At 34.7% G+C, this 17,235-nt stretch overlaps 1 protein-coding gene across 2 annotated transcripts in view; it reads right to left on the reverse strand.

Annotated features, from left to right (window-relative positions):
* LOC143252795 (EF-hand calcium-binding domain-containing protein 6-like) overlaps window positions 1-17,235 on the reverse strand; it is a 102,172-nt gene that overhangs the window by 56,280 nt on the left and 28,657 nt on the right. For both annotated transcript variants that reach the window (XM_076505506.1, XM_076505507.1), the window contains exons 6-8: window positions 12,207-12,258; window positions 11,624-11,760; window positions 11,306-11,476 (exon numbers count right to left, since the gene is read on the reverse strand). In XM_076505506.1, coding sequence (XP_076361621.1) covers window positions 11,306-11,476; window positions 11,624-11,760; window positions 12,207-12,258 — 360 coding nt within the window. The remainder of the gene's footprint in view (window positions 1-11,305; window positions 11,477-11,623; window positions 11,761-12,206; window positions 12,259-17,235) is intronic.

The following is a 17,235-nucleotide window of genomic DNA, read 5'->3' on the forward strand; positions in this document are numbered from 1 at the left end:
CTTCTGCTTGTTCCTCCACCTTCTTGGCCATCAAGACTCGGGCAGAGCGTTCAACTCTTTCCTTTCAAACTCATCGTTTTCTTTTATCTGGAACTGATGCACCCAAGTCACTGTAAGCCACATTTTACTTTCTTGCCATCGTTACGACTCTCAATGAAGACACTATTTTAAACATGTTCTGTCCAAAGGTTTGTCTGTAACATTAGACAGTGTTATTGGTGATGGTGACACTGTTCACCTTGATAAAGTTTTTAGTTTTTAATGGCCATTAATCTTTTTAATCTCATTTAAGTGTTAGATATTTATTCATTACACCTTTTTAATTGTGGTCCCCTTTTCAGAGTCTCAATTTCTCTAGTTCAATTTGAAATTGGAAAATGGCCAGAACATTAAATAACTCGACACCAAGACTGGAAAGGCCAACATCAGGTGACTAATGCTGTTGTTTGAATTATCTGTTTGAACTACCCGTTAATTTTGTTGCATGTCTTTTAACACTTTTATTACTTTACCTTTTGGTACTAGCCATAATGACATATAACCCAGAACCAGAACTGGAAAGACCAACTTCAGGTGACTGGACGGTGGTTCTTGTACTTACCTGTTAGTCTTCCTGGTGGGTTATGATCATTACCATTATGCTACAGAAAGTCCTTTACAACTTTGTAGACTGGATGTCAACATTGGTTTTATGCCATTTTCTGTTTTTAATTGCTGTTGTGTTTTTACATTCATTTCCATTTATGTATTTTACTTCATTTACTTTACTTTTACCTTTTTATCAGACATTTGGCTAATCATTATTACGATTTTGCTATATGTCTTTTAACACTTTTATTATTTTACCTTTTGATAATGATTGTTATGACACATAACCCGGAACCAGGACTGGAAAGGCCAACTTCAGGTGACTAATGGTGGTTCTTGTACTTACCTGTTAGTTTAGTCTTCCTGGCAGGTTATGATCATTACCATTTTGCTAGAGGAAGTCCTTTACAACTTCTCTTACTCTACTTTCTCTCTTAACATTGCAGACTAGGTGTCAACATTGGTTTTATGCTTTTTCTGTTTTTCAATGATGTTTTGTTTTACCTTCATTTCTTTTTCTGTATTTTAATACAATTAAATGACCAAATGACCAAAAAAAATCTGGAAGTTATCAACATAGAGACCATTAGCAACTGTAGGAGGATGTTGTTTAGTGATAGCTTTGATCTTGATATTGAAAAGGGTGACACTCAAGCCAGAACCTTGAGGGGTTCCAAGTTCCTGTATGAAAGAATGGGAAAGGAATCATTTGTAAAGTGAAACATTACAAATAAAAATGGATAAATGGCCATACAACCCATAGGAGTGGAGTTCCCACAAAATACCAAACTCCCATATAGTGTCATAATCCTTCACAAAATCAAATAAGACAGAAACAAGATGTTCTCTCTCTTGTGGAAGGATTCCCTGGTCGAGGTTTCAAAATTAATCAGGTGGTTCATGGTAAAATTGATATTGGGTGGGTAAAACATTGTGCATTAATCACCCTCTCCAAGACCTTAAAGGAAAGCTAGTCAAAGCAATAGCATGATAATTAAAAGGAATCTTTGGCTTTTTCTTGAGCTTTGAGAAAGGAAGAATGATAGCTCTGAGCCAAGCATCTGGAAAAACATTATTGTACCAGATCTGGTTGAAAACAATCAGAAAAAGAGCAAGAGAGGTAGGAGAAAGATGATTCAACATCTCATAGCGAATGTAATTGGGCCCACTTGATGAAGAGCAAGCTTAAGTTCCACTTGTAGTAATTGATTCTTATAATCATGGAAATGATCAGCCCAAAGAAAAGGGAGGCAATCATTCAACTCGAGACTTGATGGCATAGAAGGTGAGATAAGAGACTGATGTGCTAAAAAGATAGGCAAAGCTATCTCCAAGAATATTAGTGATACTTTGTACAACAAAAGCTTCCTGGTCATTGAAGAGTAAAATGGATAGAAGATGGTAAAAGAGACATTGATTGTGAACTTCATCCAAGATTCCTTCTGGCTTTGACATCTGACCTACTGAGCATGGAAAGTAGTGCAGTCGGAAAGAGCAGAATACATGCAAAAGGTATCTCATACCCATTTCTGAGCCTTCTGTATGTGTTGACAGGCAGGAGACCACCATGAATGAGGATACTATGGAAAATGTATCAAGGTTTTGGGGAAAGAAAGAGATGTATGCTTGAATTATAAAATCAGATACTGCTTTCAGTCATAAATAAATGGAAGACTAATGACTGCAGGATAAAGTGAGAGAAAGTGTTGAAGGAGATCTAGCCACTCTGCTCCAACTTCCACTGCAGTACTCAGGTAGGATAGCATCAACCACAGCTAATCTCCCAAAAATTAAGGAGAAATTATTACTGCCTCACATGTTACTGTCAACCTGAAAAGAAAAGTGAGAAACAAATGAAGGGGAACAGATAGATAGATCAATAACAGCAAAATACCAACTAGGTGCATGAAAATAGGCAAATGAACTAGTATTAAAGAGAGAAAGGTTGTGATCTGAGAGAAAAAGCTCCATAGAACAACACCTTGCATCAATTTATGCACCACTTCAAAAGGGAGATGGCAACTATTCTATGAGAGGTTTGATTGATCAAAAGTTTCTCCTGGATGGATGTTCAGATCCCAGAGGGGGTAAACACAGAATCTTACCTGGGATATTCCCTCACCACATACAGGAATCCACTTCAAGGGGCCCATTGCTTAATGAAATAAAGAGAAGTGACAAAGGCTTCTTTAGAGCCTTTAAGAATTATAGGCCACTATAAGAAGCAATTTTTTTTCAAAACTTTAAGGAATATTTACATTTTCATGATAAGGAGAAATAAAACAAAAGAAATACAATTTCAATACTGACTTGCAAATATTTCTTATCATATATGATAAAACACATATTTGTGCATATAGAGAGAGGGCAGTACAAAATGAGGAAAGATATAATGTCAAAATTTCAAGCTTATATTTTCTTCAAAACATAAAAAAGGATAGGAGTAAAAAAAAAAAAACTTGTTGAGGCATGTTAAATGATTCCTGCTGCTCCTTTCAGAAGGAATGAGAGAACTCCAGACCTAAATGTCATAAGCAATAGGATCAAAGGAAGATAATGACAAAACTTAAAGGAAAGACTGAACTAAATGTTTTATCAAATCTGAGGCTCCAATAGATGAACAAATCATCCAAGAAAACTCCCAAAACATCTAGATAGAGGAGGTGTCCAGAACAAATGAGGGTCAATAAGCAGGTAAAAAGACCCACCTTGACTACTTTGGGGTTCAAAGGCTTGTATGAATAGGTATAGCAGGTATCTAATGAGAAGTAGATGATGAAAGTAAGGCAGGAGAATGAATAATACTTAATACTGATCTTAGAGGGATGATGATCATAGACAAAATAAGATAATAAAACCTTACTCAACTCCAACTGATATTCTTCTCTTGAATGAGAAACCAGTTTGAGTGAATTATTTGCAAAGACATAATGATGCAGGAATAAATAAAGCTGTTTTTAAGTTGAGCTAAAGTGTCAATTGGAATGTGGAGCCATATAGTAACAGAGACACAATCAACGAGACTCACAATTAAAGGAGACTGCAAGGTGGATATATGACAAGTAATATGAGTAGTGCAATGTGGAGTCTATTAATATTTTAACAGTCTCTAAAATTACTAGTAAAAATAAATATAACATAATACTAGTACTCTTAAGTTTAACAGAAGGTATTTCAAAATCTAAAATAAAATATGCCTGAGATAAAAAAAAATATAAGATCAGGAAAAGCTTTTTCAGGTTTTAGCCTGGTAGGCAAATCCTCCTTTGCATACAATAAAGGCAAACAAGCCTAAAAAAAATACTAATCTTGTTCAAAATAATGACAAAATAGTAAGTATTCCATAAACTAAGTTCACATGATCATGAAACCTGTCAGGGGTACAGGCAAGTAATCTAGCATTGATAGTCTGAAAATTCTGATCATTAAAGCTGACAGTGCAGCCACAGAATTACCTTGCATGCTAGAAGCAGACTGTGTGAAGACCTCTGGAGTAGTAGTTGTAGTTGTTTGGATATATTTGGAGGTATTTGCATCAAAATTAATGTTAACTTTGAATTTATTATTCAAGAGTTCACAGATTATGGAGGGAAAGCAAAACTGATACACATCCTCTTCATACAAGCAAAGTACGCCATGTGGGAGAGTGAAGAACTCTGGGTAAGTTGATACATTCTATGCATTGTGTCAAGGATATACAGAACATTAGTCACAAATTTGTTGACAGAATTTGTTTGTATGGAGTTGGTTGGTTGGTTTGGTGTTTTATGGTGCAAAGCAACTAGGCTATCTGTACCAAACATCTGGTAAAAAGTTAAAATTAAAGTAACATTATTAAAATTCATAAAAGAAAATTAAGGTAAAACAAGGGAAAGTTTATTTTTTGAATTAAAAACATAAATAGTATTAAATCCAATTTTTACATCTAGTCTGCAGCAGTAAAAGAAAAAGTACAGTAATGTTTTTTTTTTTTAAATTTCGCACAAAGCTATTTCGCACTGTTATTTCAGCAACCTAACCAACAGATCACGCCTTGCATAGGTGAATAGAAATTTGTTTGTTTGTTTGTTTTGAATTTTCGCACAAAGCTACTCGAGGGCTATCTGTGCTAGCCGTCCCTAATTTAGTAGTGTAAGACTAGAGGGAAGAGAGCTAGTCATCACCACCCACCGCCAACTCTTGGGCTACTCTTTTACCAACGAATAGTGAGATTGACCGTCAAATTATAACACCCCACGGCTGAAAGGGCGAGCATGTTTGGTGCAACGGGGATTCGAACCCGCGACCCTCAGATTACGAGTCGAACGCCTTAACATGCTTGGCCATGCCCGGGCCTAAAGTACAGTAATACAAGTCACAAAGAACTTTCTGTAGCATAACTGTAATTATTATAATTTACCAGGAAAACTAACAGGTATGTTCAAAAACCACCATTAGTCACCTAAAGTTGACCTTTCCAGTCCTGGGTTTGAGTTATTTGATATTACAGCCATTTTCTAATTTCAAATCAAACTAGATGTACTTGAATTCTTAAAAGGATATCACATTTAAAATGTCTAATGTATAAAGTAAAAATTTGAAATAGCATTAAAAAGATTAATGGCCTTAAAAAAAACCTGAAAACATTTCCAAGGTAAAGAGTGTCAGCATCAACAATAACACTGTCTAACATAACGGATAAACCTTGGTACAAAACATGTTTAAAATGGTGCCGCAACTGAGAGTCATAACGACGGCAAGACAGTAAAATGTGACTTATTGTGATCTGAGTGTTACACAGACAAGACACTGGTACATCAGTCTCAGATAAAAGAAAACGATGAGTTAAAAAACTGTGACCAATGCGTAGTCTAGTTAGAACAACTTTCTATTTCTGATCCTTATGGAAGCAAACGACAGAGGTGCAAAGTTCAGAGCGTACATGCAGAAAGCCCCTGTGCAAAGTCCCTGATGATGAACAGGGCTCAGCAACTTTAAGGCCAAGGTCCTGGCAGAGCCGTAGACCAGTGATCCATAGTCTAGTTTTGATCGAATAGTAGCGCGATATATTTTTAGCATAGAACATCGATCCACTCCCCCAAGTGGTGAAAGAGAGGACACGGAGATGTTCAGTGCTCTTGTACATTTGACCCATAGCTGCTTGATATGTGGTATAAAGATCAGCTCCAAGAATTTTGTCTCAGGGACCACAGGTAGCACAACTTCACCGATACAGAGTTCAGGATCAGGGTAAATATTCCGTTGGCAGCAAAAGTGCATGCAAACAGTTTTAGAGAGAGAGAAGTTAAAACCGTTTCCTGTAGTCCACTTCAGTAAAAGATTGAAGGAAGTCTGTAGCTGCGCTCATTATACCTCATGTTCAATGACGGACACGAGATGTGAAAGTCATTGACATAGAGCCTGTTTGCAACAGTAAGAGGCAGTTGTTCAATGATGGCATTAATTTTTACAGTGAAAAGTGTGACATTCAAAACACAACCCTGAGGGACTCCAAGTTCCCATAGAAAAGAACAGGAAAGTGTCGAACCCACATGAACTTGGAATCTCCTGTCCATTAAAAAATTTTGATGAATCAGAAGTGCTAGATATCTGGCAAAAAGCTTTCACGTAGAGTATCGGTGATGTTCTGGGTATCAACTACTTCCTGGCCATCAGAGAGTAAGATCAAGAGGGGGACTGAATCATATTGCTCACTGACCTTTCAGATCTTGTTCCATATGACTTTGGAACTGGTGATAGAAGATATGTCGGTTGTGAACTTAATCAAATAGTCCTTCTGGCTTTGACATCTTACCCACTGAGTATGTGCACAGGCCTGCTGGCAAGCAATGCAGTGCAAGAGTGTGGGATACCTACAACAAGTACCCTAGGCCAATTTTTGAGCCTTCCATGCCATGTATAATAGAGTCGGTTACTGGTGCCAAACAGACGTCTGTTGATGGCTTACAAACTATTGCAGGATCAAGTTCTGTGAGAGCAGTGAAAGAGAGCTTGTTTGCCTGATCCAGCTTTCACCAGGGCACGCTGGTAAGGTGGCATCAACCACGGCCAGTCTCTTTCAAAACTATAGGAAAATGATCACTGCCTAGTGGATTATTGTCAACCCTCCATGAAAAGTGGAAGAATAGTGAAAGGGAAGAAATTGAGAGATCAACAGCAGATAGGACTGACTAGGTGCATGAAAATAAGTATAAGAACCACTACTGAAAAGAGAATGGTTGTAATCAGAGAGCAAAATCTATACAAAGCAACCCCTCCCATCGATATCAGCACTTCATCAGAGGGGACAATGTTAAATAAAGTACCTCAAGATTAAAAAGGATGATGGCAACTGTTCAATGAGAGCATCAGGGTCTGATTGATCATAGATCTCTCCAGGCGACAAGGATGACTATGGCATCCAAAGATGTGTCAGTGGCAAAGACAGGTTGGGCACGTGCGGATCAACCAATGGTGCCACCCATCCATCCATTTGTACAGAAATAACAGGCTGTGTGATGGACAATAAAGACATACAGGATGGTAGGAAGCAATCAGTGTTTTGATGTAATCCAGATTAGAACGTAAACCTTGACAGTTCCGTTTTATCAAGGTGGCCACTTTTATTTATGTGAAGGCGAATTGGGTGGAGAACCCTTCTGTTTACCTCATCTTTTTTTACTGTATTTATTCAAGGTAAGTGAGTCAACCTCCATGGATCCTGTCCTGGGTCGATTGGGCAGGTCTTTGTTGTTGGAAGAGGATTCCAGTGACTGAGGATGTGAATGAATGATCATTTTACATCTTTGGGTGGGAAAAGAATATGTACCCCTGGAAATGTCTGTACCCAGAATCAAAGTAAGTGGATCTTGGGGTTTGCTGGAATGTATGTTAGAAAGAGAGATGGGTTTTGACATTGATTCATCAACTTTTTTAACCATGGAAATCAAAAGACTTTTCATTTGGCTTGAGAATGATTCTTTTGGAGGCACAGAGAAGTCCATCTGCACTCTTACTGTGGTATGGAATAAAGTGCAGCAGCATACGTCTGAGATAAAGTGGTGGACAGCAACGTTCGAGCCTCAAGATAAGTAATGTTATGAATCGTTTTCAAATGCTACACCTCTTTTTCTTCCAACCACTTAGGGCAATAATGAAAGTTGGATGAATGAGAGCCTTTGTAATTGATGCACTGAGGGTCCATTTCACACTCATAGGCATCACGGTCCTTGCCAGTGCAATGAGCATATATCAAGGAACCACAACATGGCATCTTTGAGTGATCGAACTGCTGACACTGGAAACATCAGAGAGGGTTTGGAATGTATGGCCATAACCTGCAGTTCATATAGCCTCCCTTGATGGTGGCAGGTGGATGTGGTGATGTAAATGTCAGAATGAGAATATTGGTCGACATTGTAATTCCATCTTTGCGAGTGGAGATATGCCTCACTGCAGAAACTCCTTGGATGGAGAAACCAACGAGAATCTTTGACTTGGATATGTCCTTCAAATCCCTCTCAACCATAACTTCTTGTGATGAATTCAAAATAGCATGAGGTGTAACCTCAATAGATATATCTCCCATCACCTTTGAATGGACGAAAAGTTCACTGTGTTGAGATGTGGATGTTTCCACCAATATGTCACCAGATCAAAGCTTCTTTACTAACGTTGGAGAGCCAGCAAGTCCCTCTAGTCTCTTCTGAATAAAAAAAGGGAGATATTTGCCCTAAAGGTTTGTCGAAAAGAGAAGGTTGTATAAGAAAATGAGGTGCAGGTGTTACAGATGTTAATGATTGCTGCTCAGAATCTTCTAGATGTGGTCATTTACCTATGAACTGTTTCTTAACTATTTTATTTACGTTGTTATTTGGAGGATCCATAATAAAAAAAGAATATTTCGGTGCCCACTGACCCCATTCACCATTGAGCCCTACAAGGGGATACACTACAATGCCAAACAAGGACACTGCAGCAACACCAGGATTTTGTTAGCACTACACCAAAATACCAGCATCAGATACAATATCCACAACACCTGCTGAGAATATCCAGCACTGGTACTTGGTTGATCCTACCCAAAGTCGACCAGTCAAATGAACCTAGGGGGACTACCCCAAGGCTGCCCTTCTACAGGAATTCAAGGCCAAAGTGGTGTGTTAGGGTTGGGCTTCTAAACCACTAGGATACTCTTCTCCCCCTCAGGGGTCACCACACATGGTAAAGAAGTGGGTGGATATTTAGATCCCAGAGGAGGTAAAGTGAAAGAACAAAACCTTTCCTGGAAGATCCCCACCACGTACAGGAATCCACACTGAGGGGGGTGTATGGAGTTAAGCACAAGGCTACATAATTTACAATGCATGCTTAGTCAATCATGGGTAGCAAAATTCAGTTGTTATCATTGTAAGTTTTCAACTGATGAACTGGGAGGCACATGAAAGCAACCCTGGGAAATTATTTTTGTATTTCAGAGTAAGTTTGCATGTTTTGAAAATCATTTCCATGTGGAGTGTTTAATAATGCAAAGGAAAAAATATACTTGAACTTTTTAAAATTTATATCATTCAATAATTTTGATACAAGTACTTTTAAACTTAGTCTAGTTTTTTCTTTACTACAAAAGTCAGTTTTTGACATTAAAGTAACAGAAATCAGCTAATACAGAATTTGCTAGAGTAATTATTTATAATAAAGATTCTGTTATTGAAGCACATGATTAATTAAATAATGTGAACGTTAACCAAGCCTATTAGAATTTCTTACTACAATTCTTTAATGAAAACAGTCCCCATAAGTTCTTCAATTTTTGTTAACATAAGATTTCCATTCATTTTATTATTTTACCCAAAATTCATAACAAAGGTAACGTAGTTGGTCTTTTTTTTTTTTTTTTATCAAGAACAAATAAACTTGATAAATAACATATGTATTTGGAAATGTACTTGGATCTAAGATTGTATATTTGTGACTGTAATTACTGTATTAATTATATAACTGGAATTCTTTATAGTGATTACTTAATGGTTAGTGTAGCTGTTAAATCTTTGTATATGTTAATTCAATAGCAGTGTGGTACCAGTAAGATTTGAAAATTTCTTTACTTCTGTAGACACAAGTATTTCACACAGACATAGAGATGAACTTTGTGTATGGTAATCTATCTCTTGATAGCTTAGAAACAGCCTTTTCGACAGAATCAAAAATAAACCTCTTTAGGGCTAACACAATTGGAACCACCTTAAAATAGTCACGAGAATGTTCTTTGAATTTCTTCTCTAAAGTTGTCATATGTAGAAGACTTGTCAATTATTTTGTACATAACTGCTTAGCATAAATTTAAAGAAAAAGTGCCCCAACTGCATTTCTGTTTACATTCAGTTCAGAGCAAAAAGACTGGGCATGGTCAGATGGTTAAGGCACTTAACTCGTAATCTGAGGGTTGTGGGTCCAAATCTCCATTGCACTAGAGCTGTGGGGATGTTATAATGTGATGGTCAATCCCTCTATTCATTGGTAAAAGAGAAGCTCAAGAGTTGGTAGTGGGTGGTGATGAATAGCTGTCTTCCCTCTAGTCTTACGGTGCTAAATTAGAGGTGGCTAGCACAGATAGCTCTCATGTAGCTTTGCATGAAATTCAAAACAAAACAAAACAAAACAAAACAAACAAAACCAAACAAATCATTGCAAAAAAAAATTCAATTGCACTAAAAACCTAGAGATTTATTTGTTCGTTTTTGGATATATAATTGCATAAATTTTTAACAAATGAATGTGATAAATAACGTTGTGTGTCCCAAAACTGCTGGTGCCCTAAAACACTCATTAAATAACTAAAGCTGTTATCATAATACTGACATAAGAAACTGATAATTTCAAAATAATAACTTTTGCTATAAGGCACTTCTCATGATATACAAAATACATGATGGATTAAAGTAACTTCAGTACTTTTTCAACCAATCAAAAATCAGTGCAGTTTTTAATGCTACAGTAGTGACATTTTAAGGTTATTCAAGTATGTATAACCACAATATCCTTTCTTTCTTATTTTGTGATGCTTGAAAACCATCTTGTACTACTGATCTGCTAATACAACTTGTAAGTCCACAACTACATTATTTAAATGATAAATTATCAGGGTTTCTTTCTTAGTTACTTAATCTCTTGAAATTTTCTCAGTTTTTGAGTATTTTTTTTTATGCACATAAGTCAAACTGAATAAACGGAAAATAACTTAGCTGATAATAATTTCACACGATCAACTATGGTTATAAGTGTTAAAAATCATACTAGTTACAGTGTTTCAAGAGTCTTATTTACAAAAATATCAATAATTCTTTATTTATTTTACTTTGTGTGAGTGTGTCACTGTGGTTTATCTCTGCAGTAATCATGTTTTAATAAAAGTGATTTTGCCAACATTTATTAATGCCTCTTCTTGTATACTATATATTATCTGAGGAAGGTTGACAGGTAGAATTCTTTTTTCATTCTGAAAATCTTTAATTTTTCAGTGTTCTTCTCTGTTTTCATTGTTTTTGAATTACCTTCTTATTTGCTTTTGAGCAATTGACTTTTAGACAAAATTATCCAGTAATATTTTAAGCTCCATGTCAAAGTTGGCGCTGTGAACAACCTTATTTTTGCTTAACTATTAATGATTATAAGTAATTTATATCAAAAATATATCTATCTACAGTCCAAAAATTGCATAGTATTAAAATTTATTTACCTTTCTACATCTGTTTTTTTTTCTCCAAGGGAACTGCTCCAATTCAAAGCCCTAATGACAGTGTCTTTTGGCATGAACTGTTTATATCGGGAGCTGTTCACTCCCAGGTTGATTAAGAAATCTTTGTAAGAGACCAAGCCTGTTTTTTGAGGATCATACCTGTTCCATAGTCTTTGTTGAAAAAAAATTACTCATTAGCTGAGAACACCTAAGTGAACTATCATATAAATCTTAAAATATTTCTGTCAAGTTAAAAATATTCAATATATAATGTATTTAGTGCAATGCAGCACAAAATTAAGAATTACTTCACCATACCTGTTGAATTGTTCATCAGTCATTTTAAAACAATAGTTCTCCAGAATTGTTCTTAATTCTTCCTTTTGAATTTTTCCATCTTTATTATAGTCATAAAGCCATATTCCCCTGATAATATTTTTCATATTGCTTGAAATCTTTGGAGAGAATTTCAGAGAAATGTTCTTAATCAAAGGTATAATTTGTTTGAAGTTGTATAAAATGTAACTGCAAACAGAACAAATAGGTTGTATAAACTTTCAATGCATAAGCATTGATTTTTAACACTTGGAAACATATAAAGGTGTTCTGACTACTAATAAAAAACTTTAACTTCTTATATAAGTAAAAAATAAAGAATCAAATGGCATTTTCAATGCCTGAATTACTTACTAAATGTACACGTAGAAATGAAAATTTTTACATATACTTTGAAATTAATATGTTAATCAGTCACATTTTTAACAACAAACATATTTTAGAATAAAATATAAAAAAACGTATATCTATTACATCAATATTTGAGACAAGTTTTAAATTAAAAAGCAAATCTATCTAAGTACATGTATATATGTATACACACATATAACTTAAATTTACATACCTTCTGTTTCAACCCGAATTCTAATTCATCCACAGCAATGTTACTTGGTACACTATGTAAAATATCAATATATTTTGTATTCATCTCTGCTTTAGAAGCTTGAATATACTCAGAAGTTAAAAATCTTTTTATGAATATGATCAAGTAAATACAGGTAAGTGGTTAGAAGTTAATGAAAATAAAAATTTCATAGTTTATTTTTCAGTAATGAAAACAAAATATTTCAATTTATGATTGTTGCATACCACTTTCTAGTGGCATACTAACAGTATTATGAAAATTTTTATTGTAGAATTATACTTATATTCCTTTGAAGTGAAAAACTTATTGTTTTGATATATGCTTTAAAGTTGTTTAGAGAGAGTTGGAAAAAAATGTGTATAGGCATTAACATTATCATCATTCTTGTTTGTTATACTTGACATGATTTTTGTATTTAATTTTAAATATATGGTTAATAAATTTATGTAGGAATCATGAAGCTAGACTGCTAATCTAAATGATAGATTTATAATTTAAGTTTGGCACTTGTGGGTTTGTATTATGTATGAATTCACATTGGTGAACAATATAAATAACTTGTTGTTCATTTTAATTAAAAAGAAACTATATTGAGTACACTCACATCATAAGAATACATTCAGATTGGGTATTTATAATTTCAAGCTTGGAATATCCCTTTTACTTAAAGCAATTGGGAAACAACAAAATGAGGGAAAATTTTGACACCATGACTGCTCAGAAAGGAACCTTTAACAAGTTGTACCCCAGCCACGATTACTATTAAAGTGTGATATTTTATAAGAGATGAAAATCCCCAAACATAAAAGTCACTTAGAAATGTGCTCTAGGGAACAGCATGTAACATAATCAAGAAGACTGTCTGTCGTCATACTTTTTATCAACCATAGCATACCTCAAGCAGCTGGAGAATGAAAAGAATATTCATGCTCTTCCTTACAGGTATACCAGTCACGTTGCTGGATGTAGTGCCTATAGATTTCAAAATGTTGAAAATGGTGCTGAGAAATCTTCATTCTCATTGATGAAGTTGACTATGTAAAGCCTGAAAAGTGTGCTGTGGAAATGATAGCCTTATGATGAAGCATTTTGCAATAGAAACTTCAATAGAATATTATTAGCAATAAGCATCTTTGCCTGATAAAGCATGACTGGATATGATGAAATTGACTGTAATGATGTAGTAAGGCTCAAGCATCATTTTATTACAGTGTACTCACCCCTGTATACAGCATCTTTGACAACTAAATGCATTATTAATGCTTTTAGGTAGAAGCATCAGTATAATAAATAATATATATTTTTCAGAAGCTTCTATATGTAGGTTGCTTAGCCACAGCATACCAAATAAAACGAGGTTTAAGAACTGAGTGAAAACACTATTATTAACCAGAACAGAAATTTATAATGTTTATCTTTAACCCAGGTAAAGTCCTAAAAATTATTTGAAAACTAGTGTTTATTGTAGGACCAAATGTTTTACCATATTTTATTATTTAATTTTCTGTAGGAGCATTTCCAAGAGATCCTTACCTTTGGACTGAAATTGTCTTTTTTCTTTGATGGTCTTGTTACAGTACATGTAACTGATTGTTTACACAAACTTTAAAACCATGTTTATTAACTTTAGCCAAAGAACAATAAAGATGAGCCAGTTGTATGACAAAACATTTTTTATGATCCTTTAAATCATATCTTGGCCTACCTAACTTGGAATTTGGTGAACAAATATACCATTTTTAAAATTAATCATCAACTATATTACAAGTCTTTGTTGTATCAAGCTATTGCAAAAGGTTTTTAAGGTGACTTGCAAGAGTATTCACCCCAGACCAATAATGTTACATTTTGATGAAATACAAATAATGTAAACAACTTTTTAATTTACTTTTTTATGTTCAATACTCTAATGATCAAACTTAATGCTGTTATGTATGAAGGAGACTGAATGACAGAAAAACCTGCAATGAGAATATATAAACTGAAATTTGCTGTGTTCATGAGTATTAAGTCCCCTAAGTCAATGCTTGGTGAAAGAACCTTTGGCAGTAATCACTTCTATAAGTGTTTTTTGCAAAATGAGATGGTGTAATTTTCACCTGATCTTCCAGTCAAAATTGCCCAATTCAGACAAATTCATTGGGATCGTTGATGAACTGTTATCTTGAAGTCTTTTCATACATTGTCTAGTGGATTCAAGCCAGGACTTTGACATTCACTTTCTTCTTTGAAAACCACTTTGGACTTGTGCTTTGGGTGATTGTTCTGCTGAAATGTGGATTTTTGATCCAGTTTAGATTCTGAATAATTCAAGCACATTCTTCTCTAGGATTTGGCTATACTTTGCAATATTCATCTCCCCAATCCTAAAAAGCTTCCCAGTCCTTGCTAATGAGAAGTATCCCAATAATGTAATATTGCAACCACCATGTTTGACAGCTGAGATGGTGTTGACTAAGTGATTTGTTTTAGAGCATGCACCAGATACAATTATTTGAAGTTAGACTAAAAAACGCAATTTGTGTTTTGTCTGACCACCAAACCTGCCATGCATCTGCAGTATTATTTAGACTAAAAAACTCAATTTGTGTTTTGTCTGACCACCAAACCTGCCATGCATTGCAGTATTATTTACATGCTTTGTTGGAAACTTCATATGAGATATAAGATAATTTTTTTCGTTTCCAGTAATGAGTTCTTTTTTGCTAATTGTCCAAATATGCCAGCTTTGTGTAGGGACCAGAAACTGTTAATGTATAAGTAATGATTCCCATATCAGACATGGTACTTTGCAAATCTTTCAAAATCACTGATGGTTTCACATTGACATTCCTAACCACTTTTATGCTTGCTTAGAGGGTGTGGGTGAGTATTTTGTAAGCCACTGTAAATTTGTTGGATTAAAAAATTCTGTCAAGTTTCTTTTTCTCTTTCTCTTGTTTTTATAATTTTCAAGTTTTTTATATGTATAGGGCTGGATTCTTTACAGTAGTTGCCTGTGATTTGTTGGTGATAAATTTTAACAATAAACAAACAGGACGCAGTCCACTTGTTTTAAAATAATATATTAAAACAAGTTGAATATATAAATAAATCTTTGGCATGCAGCTGGTTATGACAATTGTATCTAGATTAAATAACTGTTTCATTTTCATCAAAGTCCACACAGGCTGATTTAGTTACTTTAGAACATAATTTGACAAGAATAATTCTTCTTCTTGTCCTGTTATAACAATATGGTCTACAATATGTTTACTTTTAAATCACCACTATACCTGTCGAATACTACAGTTCTAACTATAGTTTTAAATAACTCTCCCTTTTTCATCAAAGTTTCACAAAGGCTAGTTCAATTACTTTATAATACAACTTACAAGACAAATTATTATTCTCTACTCTTTTATTGCAATGCAATCTGTGATAATTTCACTGCCACTATATTATCTTTATGGTTAAACTCACAAATATGCAGCATATATTTATCTGACTATATCTCTCACTTAACTAACTTATTTGAACTATATTTTGGAAGTGTATTTATAAATAGCCTAACTGAAGCATAGAATTTTTTACACATTATGAGATATTATGAGATATTAATCAATCCATAGCAACAAAAAAACTTGGTAGTTTCAAGTAACATAACATAATAATACAACTAGTGGCAATTCACAATACCCAAAGTATATAAGTGTGATTCACATACATTTATGTAAACAAAGCTGCAATAAGCTGTCATTTCTAAAAATATCTAAATTTAACACTCCCATCAAACTTCAATTGGCAGTCTGGTATATCTAACAGTACACCCATTATTTATTATCCTAGAGAAAATACAAGCATAATTTAATAAATGCTTTGCATAATATGTTAGTGGGAAAAAAGTGGGAAGTGTAAGAAGAAATAAGTACCTATTGAAAATAAATTTTGAGTATAGGAAAATTACAACTTCTGATATGGTACTTATCTTACAAGATTAGTTAGAATCCCACACTGAGAAGGACTGGTGTGAAGGAATAACAGAAAATTAACATCTGGTATTGAAACGATGCCTATTACATGGTATCAATTCCCCCAACCATGGCATAGGCTAGGACCATCCAAATGGAATTAAAGTTCCCATAAAAAGAGAATGAAGGACAATCGAAGACAAAATTGTAACAATCCCACATACCACCATTATGCCACACAACACAGATAGAGGAAGTTGAAGGAGGAAGATAAATAACCTAAGCCCACATGAAGACTTATGTTGATTGGTTCACTCTAATCCAAAACCTCCTTGAGGAGTACCTACATCCACATGAGGTTAATATGAAAGCTCCCAATCAAAGGGGTGAACTGCATTTTGACATCTCACTCTGTTGAATTGATTATCACAAAAAAAGGATAATATGTCATCTACACCCACAGAACACCACCACCCTAGTATAACACTAAATTATTAATGTGTGGAACACATTCAGCAGGGTGCTCCATGGTCAACCACCCCAACAAATTGGAAATAGAAAGTGGTATTAGGAATTTATCATCTAAGACAGTGCAATGGTTGACCACAAAAACCTTATTTTGAAAAGCAGAACATACAGAGTTATTCATTCTAAGTATGACAGAACTGGGATGGGCAGCAATCTCCTATTGCTTTAACTATGCAGTCCATGGCTGGTATGGTCAAGGATAGGCATGTTTACGAAGCAAAACATCACAAGGTCATGAATCTACAAGTTATCTTGTAGAACACCCCATCTTAACTGCAAGCATGCAAAACCATGTAAGATAAATTACAAGGCATCATGGTTGTATAGTGCAGATTTCAAGTTAAAGAACATCTGATCAAGTAACACTCCCCACATAGTGGAATACAAATAAAAAATGAAGAGAAGGCCCCTGAAAAGAAAGTATGAATAGAAACATACCAGTCAGAGTTGCATCAACATATGAATAATGGCCACAGGTGGTAGATGAAACCCCAATAAAGAAGAAAAGCAGGGGAAAAGTTTTTTTTAAT

This window comes from Tachypleus tridentatus, chromosome 6, assembly GCF_004210375.1.
Source record: "Tachypleus tridentatus isolate NWPU-2018 chromosome 6, ASM421037v1, whole genome shotgun sequence".
NCBI lineage: Eukaryota > Metazoa > Arthropoda > Merostomata > Xiphosura > Limulidae > Tachypleus > Tachypleus tridentatus.